The sequence below is a fragment of the Etheostoma spectabile genome, chromosome 4 (assembly GCF_008692095.1).
Source record: "Etheostoma spectabile isolate EspeVRDwgs_2016 chromosome 4, UIUC_Espe_1.0, whole genome shotgun sequence".
NCBI lineage: Eukaryota > Metazoa > Chordata > Actinopteri > Perciformes > Percidae > Etheostoma > Etheostoma spectabile.
In genome coordinates, this window is record NC_045736.1 from 24,423,151 (window position 1) to 24,434,791 (window position 11,641).

At 39.9% G+C, this 11,641-nt stretch overlaps 2 protein-coding genes across 3 annotated transcripts; both read right to left on the reverse strand.

The window, feature by feature from the left end:
- Positions 1 to 276: 276 nt before the first annotated feature.
- LOC116687608 (RNA polymerase II elongation factor ELL2-like) lies at positions 277 to 4,337 on the reverse strand. Its single transcript, XM_032513108.1, has 4 exons — positions 4,111 to 4,337; positions 2,956 to 3,017; positions 591 to 632; positions 277 to 400 (listed from the first exon to the last, which is right to left on the reverse strand). The coding sequence occupies exons 1-4, from the start codon at positions 4,282 to 4,284 to the stop codon at positions 277 to 279; spliced, it is 402 nt and encodes a 133-aa protein (XP_032368999.1). The 5' UTR covers positions 4,285 to 4,337.
- A 4,123-nt stretch (positions 4,338 to 8,460) lies between these two features.
- Positions 8,461 to 11,516, reverse strand: LOC116688117 (globoside alpha-1,3-N-acetylgalactosaminyltransferase 1). Of its 2 annotated transcripts, XM_032513928.1 has the most exons (3): positions 11,259 to 11,516; positions 10,378 to 10,440; positions 8,461 to 10,031 (listed from the first exon to the last, which is right to left on the reverse strand). In XM_032513928.1, the coding sequence occupies exons 1-3, from the start codon at positions 11,290 to 11,292 to the stop codon at positions 9,097 to 9,099; spliced, it is 1,032 nt and encodes a 343-aa protein (XP_032369819.1). In that variant the 5' UTR covers positions 11,293 to 11,516; the 3' UTR covers positions 8,461 to 9,096. The 2 variants fall into 2 exon arrangements, with proteins under 2 accessions (XP_032369819.1, XP_032369821.1); XM_032513930.1 differs by lacking the exon at positions 10,378 to 10,440 and having other exon boundaries at positions 11,259 to 11,466.
- Positions 11,517 to 11,641: the final 125 nt, after the last annotated feature.

Sequence of the window (11,641 nt, forward strand, 5' to 3'; positions counted from 1 at the left end):
TGCCTGTGGGGACAGCAGAAATGGATTGTGAGGGCCTACCTCTGTACTGGCCCCCAGGGTTAAGACTTTGGCCAAAGTTCAGTGTTCCCCCGGCCCCGGGTCATGGTTCCCGGGGACCTGTAGGGTATTTTTGGGGGCCACGTGACCTTGTCCCGCAGGGGCCAACGCCCGGGGGGCCCCCCACTGGAACAAAGAGGGGGATAGAGGAAATTTTTGGCAAGAAATGATTACCTTCTAGCAATTGGGTAAGACAGTTTTTTCGTGACCATGGTTTCCTTACCCCGACACTCGTGGGCACTCAAAGCTTCCCTGAGGGTTGTCCTTGCCCACATTAGACAGGTAGAAATCAAAATTGTGGAAGGTGTCTGAAGAGGAATCGGTCTTGGGAATTTTAATGCGCTGTAAAAATTCAAAACACAAAAAAAAAAAAGAAAAAAAAGGGAAAAACAAGTTACAGTATCTATACACATCAACAACTTTGAACACAAGCAAAAACAGTAAATTTAGGCGTTTACATAAGTAACGGTCATTAATGGATACAAAATTAAACTTGTTGCTAACCACCTGAAAAGATTAGTTTAGATACTTTCCCTTGGGGCCCTTGATTGTTTGCTGCTGAAAGAAGGGACATTCTGAAAGTAAAAAAAACAACAGTTCATCCCCCACCAAAAGTTGGAAAAGTAAAGGTTTGGAGAGAATACCCGGGGATAAAAATTGGGAATACTACATTAAAAAATAGTGGGCTAGAATGCCTACTAAGACTGAATTCAGAATTCCAAAATTTGGGTAGAACCGCAAGGCCTTGGGTCCGTCACAAAACCGGCATTGCAACCTAGCACTGACAATACTCTATAATGTTTGCACTTTAAAAATTGTTTAAGACTACAGCCGGGAGCAAGGGGACTTTCTGTGCCTGTGTGAGAGTTAAAAAAAACTAAAAACGACAGGGTAGGCCTAATATGTATTCATGATGCAAAAGGAGAAAAACTGAAGAGCCAGCATTGCAGAAAGACAATCTCTCATTTTCATGGGACTTTGAATCTGTTAATAGTGTTGTGCTTTGTCAGTAATATGAACTAAGAATACGTCTGTCTAGAGAATATGTCTACATGTCGGTTGCAGCCGGCATAAAATGGCAGAAAATAATCCCCATGAAAGTTTTCTAAACCAAAAGGTGATGTCATATGCTTGTTTTGTCTGACAACCAGTCTAAAACCTGAATACATTCAGTTAACAACCTTCCTCACATTTGAGATGCTTGAGCTCAGGAATTTTTCAGTGTTTTGGTTTAAAAAAAAATGACGATCTAATTGCTTACCAGCAAGCAAGCTGAATAATTGGTTGGCATGTCACAGGCTATTATCTGCCAAGCGGAACATGCAATTCAGAGTTGACATTGGTCCTAGGGAGTGTGACGCGTGATCTCTGCATCAACGAGGCGGAAACCAACTGCAAGTTCAAATGACTCTTGTGGGTTTGGTGCACTGTCAACCAATCGACCAAGACCAGTGACAGCAGTGCAGCGGCATCAACGTTTCTCTTTTAATCACCAGTGGTGTCGCTTGGTGGTGTTTGGTGGCACTAGTTCGAAATGTAAACAAGAGCTGCATTGGTGCCATCGTCATTGTTAACCGCCAGTAGCGTGTCAGGTCAAAAGTAAAGTTGTGAGGTGGGGGGTGGGGGGGGGGGGGGTTTACCCAGTCAACAATCAATAGAAAAATAGTTGCAGTTTCTTTCTGTTCATCTGAAACTGGCAGTCTGGCAACAGAAACCATGGTTAACTGTCAGCCACAAATGACAGTCCACTGGCACCATTTAAGTCAACTTTACCTGTATCTTCTTTTAGGGTGGTAAGTAAAATTGTCACTTTCATCTGAACATAAGCAGCGGATTTTGGACAACACTCAAATACAGCAAATATTTTAAAGAAGATATTTTAAAAATGTTTGCTTTGTGTAGGTTTGCAGGTTTGTGTTGGTGGCTGCTCTAAATTGAGTTGACAGCCACAAATATGCAGTGGCTGCTCTGGTTCAGTATACGTTAGGATGGGATTGCACAGGACCTGCTTCTTCACACAGCTAAAGCCAAGAAACCAGTTGGCTAGATTATAGATCATTTGACTTCTTAAAATGTTGCATCAACTGGTTTAAGTGGAATGTGCATTTTATTAACAGCTTCTCTTCATTCTTAGACATTAAAATATGCTCAATAACTCATACATTAAAGAAGATGCAGATAATCTTTGACAAAAATGTTTAATTGTTTCAGACTTAAGGAGAACCATGTCATGGTTGTTACTCCAAGCTAACGACTGACTCCCTCCCCCACTATCTATACACCTACTCACACAAGTCCTCACACACAGTTCTGATCACTTTTCACATCACAACAGAAAGACAAAGATAGCCAGCTTCTATAGTTCGATGACTGGTTGAGCTACAACACACATTACTGAGAGGGAGAGAAACAAAAAGCAGGCAGTTTTTGGCTGCTCAGTCAGCAAGAGATTGCAGGCTGCCGTTCAATGCAGCGTACAGACCAACATTACCACATCCAATAAGGTTGTAGCATGAGCTGTCACAAAAGAATTCCTTCAACTGAGTAACGACCTGGTTTTCCAGTTGTCTGAAACTAGGTTAACTAAATAATCACTTTAAACTGTGTTATAGATCCACCTTTCATTTAATTAAATGGTGCTGGCAGTGAGCAAAGGTTTCACATACATGGATGTGAGTAGTGTGTGGCATACAGACACAGACCATGTGCCATAAAAAGCAGTCACAGAGACCTATGAACACTACAGCACCATGCTATGCTACGGTGCATCAGCCCTGAGCAGAGACCTAGGCCCGGTCAGAGTGTTATGTAATGGCGCTGTTGTTGGCAGACTTAAGGTCAGGTAACTTGGCTTCAGGCCTCTGCAACTCAAGTCTGCAGATGTCCAGATTAGTTTACCTGTCTAGCACTTCTACAAGATTACAACATTTGAACAGTTTAAGATTAAAGTTATATTTAATCTGCACAGGTACGCAGGGACGTATTAGCACACTCAGCTTCAAAAGTTTCAAAATTACATGGTGGTGTCAAGCTCAGGGGTGAAATACAGTACATTTGATGTGGTAGTTTGGCCAGAGCTATGAAGTATATGAACAAAACGACACTGATAGCAAGAACAATTATCTTAAAAACAAATTAGGTTTTATTGATATCAGATACCATATTGTAACTGTTGGCCAACTCCTCTAATGCAACTTGAAGTAAATAGAAGTATGCAAAACATTTCAACAATTAGGCAAATAAGCCCAAATTCCATACTTGTCTCGTGTACACCTTTGAGACGCATGCTCATAACTTAGCGGTATACATCCTGTAGCTACAGTGTGGTGGCTCGTTTGACTGCAACATTTTATAATTAAGTTAAATGGCTGTAAAGGGATAAGCCTGACTGTGAGCTTCATACCCCTCCCAGGTTGTGATGAGACTTTGTCCAACTAGCTAAAACTTCTAACCATATGGTAAGCTGACCAGTCACAGAAATGTTTGAAACGCCACTAACTTGTTATCAAGTTACGTTAATTTATCCGCATATGTTATCCCTGCCACTGTGACGCAAACAACCTCGTCGAATGGAAGTTCATGTTAGTTAGTTAAGCTTTTACTTCAAACTCTCAGTTTACTGAACTTGTCTGGTGACGAATGTATTCGTCGATATTAAATTACATCTTTCCTAATTTGGTCAAAGTAAGGTTAGTTTGGAAATAAAAAATGGACTTGGCTAGCTAGTACAGTACAGGGGACTCGCACTAAAGAGCTAACGCTGTCTTATCGGTGTAACTTTACCAACAGAGTATCTAGGTTAAATAACATTTGTCAGTTCTTAAAAACAGACCAGAGCATAAGGCCAAGGCCTAATTTACCTTCTTCTGTTGGTTAATTTAATGACACAAGAATAATACAATCAAAAAACAAGCAAAAAGTCGCTCTGTCAACAGCTTAGCTAACTTTGTAGCTTTAGCTGTGCGTGGCAGCTGGGCTTCCCAGCTGAGAGAAGCTGTGTCAGCCCGACAGTCCTGGCTCATTTATACTGAAATAAACGGCCGTTTCACTCACCATACAATTTTGGTAGCTCTCTATTGCTCTCAGCGCTGTCTCGGTCAATTTGACGTGTAATACGGTGACTCTATCTGCGCTCTGTTGGCCACAATTTAATCCGTATCTCCCATCCTCGGAGAGCGCCGCCATCTTTACCAGCCCTCCACCATCGTCCCTTTGAGGCTGGAGCATTTAGCAGCCCAGGCTCCCCGTGCTCACTCTGGCCCGGGGAGGGACTACAGCGGCTGCCCACAGGGCTGAAAGTAGTGGATTGGTCTTGACTTGCTACCTTGTTAGTTTTTCACTTTTCAACCACAGTAAACTTACAGTAACGTTATAGCACGTATCATTGTGCTTTAGACTGTGGTGGAAAGTAGTTAAGAATTTAGAGGTAGACATACTTTAGGACCCACTTGAGTATTTCTAGTGTACCAGTATGGACTCTTAAAAGAGTATTTCTACACTGTTATGATTCTACTTTTACTTTTTTTTTTAATACTGTCAAAGATCTTAGCAACTTATTCCAACACTTGCTTTAGAATATATGATTTAGGCTACTTAAAACTGGGTTTATGTTGTCACATTTGTTTTTTAAAGGCTTATTAGAGGAAACCTTCTAGTAACTATAGTTTCTAGTTTCCCATGGTCTCTTTCTCAAGCGCGCGTACACGCACACACGCGTACACACACACACACACACACACACACACACACACACACACACACACACACACACACACACACACACACACACATACATGTAGTTACCTCTTGGCAATACTGCCTCTGCCTGCTGTGTTTTTGCTGACATGCTAGAACTAATTCTAGCCTGCTGAAACTGTTAAATGTAGCTTGTGTAGGCTATACTTCAGTGAACTCAGTTTTGTTCAAATGCATTTTAGCAAGCAGTGCAATACATTAGGGATCAACCGATATGAATTTTTTAGTACTGATGCCGATACCGATTTTCTTTTCATCAGCCTCAGCCAATGACGATACAGGCTGACAATTTTCTTGAGCCGATATATGGAGCGGATACCGTTTTTGCTCCCTCAATTTACATCATAAAAATGTAAACCCTGCCACACTGGATTTGTTTTCAAAATCGGCTATGCCATTTCTTTAAAAGTAATAAACAAAAACACAGCTCAGTGTCACTTCTGCAATCATCTTACCCAAATTTGTGTGCAATTTGCATCATATGGATAGGTGCACAGCATATGGTTAACTGTGCAAGGGTAAAAAGCTTTCATCAACATCTACAACACAGCCTTGATGATGCATTGCTTGCTGACATATAAGACAGATATAATCAGGTCATCACAAAATGTACTTTATAATGTACTTTATAATGTTGGCCTATTATCTTTCATGTGGCTCCCTTTAATAAAATGGGACATTATGTGACATCTGCGCAATGGTCACAAGTAATGGTCCCCTGTGAGCTGCACCTCCACTATCTCTCAGTGGCAGTCCCCTTGACCTGGTGATTAGGGCAGCATGTTTTGGTGTGGAGAAGCCTTGAGCAGGGTGGGGGAAAGGCCTGTGTGAATCCAGCAGATTAACATTAGTTTTTCACTCCACCCATTCCCCTGACAAGTCACACACGCACGCACGCATACACACACGCAGACACACACTCACACACGCACACACTCACATACACACACACACACACACGCACATACAAGATACAAGACTTCCTGCAAATAAACCCATCAACAAATTACTTCTTCTATTTGTCAAAATTAACTGCCCCACACCAATTTAAAGATGAATACATGTGTGGAATGCAAAATCTAAAACAACATTCAATGTTGTGATCATTAAGTACCCTTCATTTACAGTAGTTACTGTAAACAACTTTTTTTCAGAATGTTACATATCCTGTATTGAGCCTTTTCTTGGTTTAAAAACGTGCCAATTTTTAAGTCTGTTTAACTCCAGAAGTGTTCTGGTTTGTGTGACAGGTTGTCTACTGTGTAAACAATTATATAAAGCCTTTGAGTGGATTGGACTCATTCATTTTAGAGCTTTGTTTACAGAGGCCATGAAAGGGTTACATGATGAAAGCTCAAGAGAAGAATACTTTAAAATTACACATCCTTTGCGTAGGGCCAAACATTAAACACAAGAAGACTATGGATTACTTAACTGCAAAACCCTTATTTAATTGTTTTATCAGTTTGCAATGAAAATAGACTACTGACAGTTATCTTTCAAATGTATTTGAATGGTGTATGTATGTAAATATGTATTGTTAAAAAAACACACAGAGGTAATGTAATAGGCTCCTTTGCCACTCCATGATTCTTTTTTTTCTAAATTACTTTTCATCACAGTGTAATACCAGGGATATCCCTCTACCTTACAAGCAATTTTGAATAACTACAGAGGTTAATCATTGATAGGTGGATTATTTGGCCAGACTCCGATTTAGGTGCTTATCAGAGTCTTTAAGTCTGGAGTCTCAGTAACAGTAACAGTAACAGTGATAAAGATGCCCTTTTTCTGCTGTGAATGAAAAGCAACTCTGATGAACACCAACTATTCTTGCTAAAGAGATGAACTGAGTCTTTTGTTTTTGTTAAACTTTGCTGCTCTGTGTCTGGTTTTAGGTTCAGGTGTTTCTGCTGGGTTGAGAAACAGTTAATGCAGATACTGCTAATGATTGGTGATAATAATTGTATTAGCTTTCTATTCACATTACCAGTTTATCACACAGTGAACATCACACTGACATCACGACTTATTCAAGACATCTCGGCCTGTTGAGGTATTTATTAAACTAATCAAAGTATCTCGGAATTAGGTTTGTGGGATATATGTAGCAGATAAGAACCAAAAATTGGATATTTGCATAACTAGAGAATGGAATTGGTTCAATATTAAAGTTCACCTTAATATGCTAAACCTTTACATTGTTGAAACATAGCTTTAGCTTTTCATAGATTTACAGCACAAATATTCTCAAGAAAAAGAGGACTTACCTTAGTCTACTCGTTTGTTCAGTCACCATGTTCTCCCCTGCTGTATAAAATGAGGTGTAGCATCAATGTTTATAGTATTATGGTAAGTCACTCATGGAATAATCAGAATAAACTCATGCTGCACCTATGTATTGTTGAAAATCCACCTTACTATATGGCTGTATTATTCAGAGCAGCCCATAGGCAAAATGTTTCATTTAGCGTCACCCAAACTTAATAAATTACACTTGTGTTATGCAAATAAAATGTCTTCGCTCACCCACAAATTACTTTTATATTCCCCCAATGGCCAAGGGCTGTCAATAATGTGTTGTCTTAATATTTAGAAAAGACACGCTTAATGATCACGAAATGCCAGGTACATCAACTTTACTTCCTTTACTTTACTTTACTTTGCTCCCGCATATGCCATTGACAAATGTCCTCAAATATCATCCCTTCTGTATAGCAACATAGAAGTCTGTTTGGCCTCTACATTTGCACCAGGGACATTATATCTTTCAACACACATTAAAATGTAAGAGTTGCGTGCATTACATGCATATAGGTTTTGTGTATGTCAAGGATTACCACCTCTTCCTCTGCATTAGTTTATATATTGCTAATAGGCTCCTTTAACACCAGTGACACCACATGACAGGGATTAAGCCAAGTATTCTTAAAACTGCTTTCCATTATGGCATTAAAAAAAGGGGTAGTCAGCAGGGATCAGGTAGCCTATGTAAAAGGTCTTTATATAGATGACTGAGGCATTCATAACAAAACCAAAGCAAATCTATATATAGGAGCATCTGCAGATCATATTGTGCTATACGTGCATGCTGTTATGTGGAATTTGGGTGTTATGAGACAAGCATATGCTTTCTGTCTCATAATACCCTAATAGCACAATATGATCTGCAAATGCTCCTAAATATAGATTTGCTTTGTTTTTTTATATATACAGTATATATACACACAGTATATACATTATATATATATAATATATATATGTATAAATATGATATATATATATATTCATATATCATATATCAAATTTGGTTCAAATTTGAATAAATTGTATAACCTGAATGACATGTAAAAAGTGATAATGGGCCCACATTAAGACATCTGTGGGGCAAGTGACAGTGGAAATTTAGATTTTTGTAGAGAAATAACAAAAAATAAATATTTTCTTCAGATTATCTGAAGTTTACCTTATTTCTACAGTCTATGGAGTTTACGTGGCGATCTGACCCTGAGGACAGACTCTGTTGGCAGTGAGAAAAAGCCATCTGCTGCTGTTTAACCCTCCCATTAAAACACAGCACAAGGAAAAAAAGCAGAGTGAATGTGGGAGCATGTGTGTGTGATAAAGAAATAGACAGACTCAAATTCATTTGACTTTACCTTTTACTCCAACAGATAATGGGGAAAATAACAGTTTTTAATTTTATTGAAACTAAAACAGTTTCACCCATTTTAAAACTATGTTAGCTTTTGCTGAAGTTTCTATACACATGTAACCTGGAGAAACACCTTCTTGTTGTATCCATTTCTCCCCCACCTGGTATTTAAAGACCTTGAAACAGCAGCTCTTCCACTTAATGATTGGTCACTGCAGAGAAAGTGTGCTCTTACACTGTTGACTCTTATCGCTGCTGACCACAAAGCCACTAAAGCCGTATCTCCGAGGCTGACATTAATGGAGAGCACAGTGGTTTGTTTAAAGAGACAGGTCAATTTCTTTTTTGTCTGCTGTGGAGAAGATAGCACGCAGAGATCCTGTTCACTCAAATGGGCCTTTAATTGAGAGCAGATTAGGCAGTTTGCTTCTGTGTGATTGCAGGTTACATTTATTGGCTAATAGAACAGAAAATGAAATGTAAATTATGAATTGAATGAAGACGATTGGAATATGTGCTTTCTCTTTGAGCAGAGACCTTCTCAGAAAGGAAATTATTAAACCAAAAACAGTTTTCTTTATGTGGGAATGAAATCTGTATCCACACTTCAATGCATTCTGTCCCTCATTTTACATTGATTTTCTTTTCTGGTTTCTTCCCAAAGAGACAAGTCTCTGTACAAGCATATCAGGAGCCAGGTTCGAGCCCCACCAGCTGTACTCTGGGGACAGCACACAGGTTGGTCTGTGGTCAATCAAGTAGCGGTTCAAGTAGCTCTCCTCGAGGCCCCTGGCCATTACCCCGTTAGCCTGGTCCTGCATAATAAGCAAAGAACAGGCCCGAGCCAGTCTGTACATCTCAGAAACCAACCCCCCATACAACTCAGAGGTGTAGTAGTAGTCTCCTTCCTTCTCCTCCACACAAGCGGATGAGACCTCTTCAACTTCGTAAGGAAATGCATTTCGTGGCATCCCATAGAGCTCTGGGTGCAATGTGGCTACCAAGTCTCCTAGGATTTCCTCTCCCACAGGGGCCACAAACTCCTGATCAATGTCAGCACAGAAGATGTATTCAACCTCGCTGCCGATTGGGTTCTTGATAGCTTCAGCAAGCAGGGTCATCCGGCGACGGGCCAGTCGGTCCCAACCAGGCAGCTCTGCAACAGGAACCACCTTCAGCTGTCGTTTTGGCCCCAACTTGATAGGGGGATCCAGAGAGCGGGGATTGTCTGTGAGAATATAGTAGGTGACCATTTGACCAGGGAGAAAGTGAGTTTCAGCTGATGAGAGGAACCGCTGAACAAATTGGGCATAAGTTCCCAGCACGACGGCCAGCAGACCTGTATGGGTTTTCTGTTTTGCAAATTCAGCCCTGCGCCAAGTTGATTTACGGGTGTCACCCCACACTAAAGGAGCACCCCATGGGGTCTCCAGAGGAGTTTGTGGCGGTGTTGCCTTGATGACTGTCATGTCTGTCATTACTCTTCCCCTGTCCATTCCCAAGGCATGAAAGATAGGATGAAATGCCTCCACACTGACAATGGCTTTCCGTCCATGGAGGAAGTCTGAAGGGGCAAAACATGTTTTTATTATTTTAATTTTAAAACCACAGTAGTTGTTTTGTGTGTGAGACATGGTAGACTAGACAGACCAGACATGCCTTATTTCTGCTACTTTTTAACATTCAATATATGTCTGTGTCTGGAATATTTATAATAATCAATCACAATCCCGACAAAATGCAAAAAAATAGACCTTTTTGAACAGGACAGGGCAGGAGCTTAATAGCATGCGACAACAAGGTTGTGGTATACATTTACATTACCACAAGCACATTTTTCTATGTGCATTTAGTGTCCTGGGACTAAGTGTTACAGTGTTAGAGTAAAACAAGTAATTCTGTACACTTACATATGAAAAGAGACAGGAGAAAACAGTACAGAACCAGTTGTATTCTGGTCACTCTGACTGGTCCTGTTTGAAGGACAAACACACATGTTTATGCAATTATATAAAACCAGTACATGTTGTTATGTTCTTTGAGTAAGCATTAATCACTTATAGATGTCCTTTAAACCCTGGTAAAAAGACTCAAGCTCATATATGAAAAGAATTTGATGTTTATAGGCTGTATACACATTAGATATAACACACTTGATCTTAATAGGCCAAATAATGTGTATGCATTAAATGTATGCGGTAACTGTCTGTGGAAGGATGTCAAAGCAAAGAGGTTGAAAGATTACGGTTAACTATTAACCTACAATTAGATAAGCACAGTGCTTAAAATGTGGTTCTGATTTTGAGGAGGTTTAGTAAAAAGACAAGATAAGAAACAAAAGATGTAGCAAATGAACAAGCAGTGACAACTGGTATATTCAACATAAAATTGTGTCAAAAAGAAATACACCAGAAGGCAGACTGGGCTGTCAGAGATTTAGAAGACGAGATTGACTCTGAACCAAAAGTTACACGTTACATGCGATAGAAGTTTAAGCCAAAGTGAATGCAGATCGATGTTTATCTTCATATTCTCCACTTTACATTCACCTGATGTGTACACCAATCAAGAAATGTGGGACAAATGTACAAAAGTTCTTGAATTAACATATTTTTGCAATTCTGGACATATTTCCAGGATCACATTACACATAAAAACCTCTAATACAAGCTGTAGTGTTTTAACTTAGCTTGTACAAGTACAGCAGTCACAAATCAATGACAAGTGAGGGGACAACAACCTGATATGACACAAGCAGAAGAGGTGGAGCAGTGGCTGAGGTTGTACTGACCTGCGGGCTTCTTGAAGAATGGGAATAGCGCCATATTGTGACCTGCTGGTGGATAAACACACCAACCTTTGCCTTAGGTCACTATAAACAAATTCTGCTTTTCTCTCTCTCTCTCTCTGTTTCTCTTCTGCTCAAACTCTCTCAAATTCCTGGAAATGTGCCGTTTAACTCACTGTTTTTCCGCCAGTGATTATTTTCTTTCATGTCCTTTTCCACTCCCCTTTCTTCACATATCTTCTTTCCCCTCCTTCCCCCTCATTCTTTTACAGCATTCAAGTTTGGAAAAAAACCAAAGCAACCAGATGTGTGTAGAGTCTGAAGTAATAGGAGGAGCTGAGGAGTGGAGAATAAGACCTGATAGAGCTTAATATATAGTAAAGAGG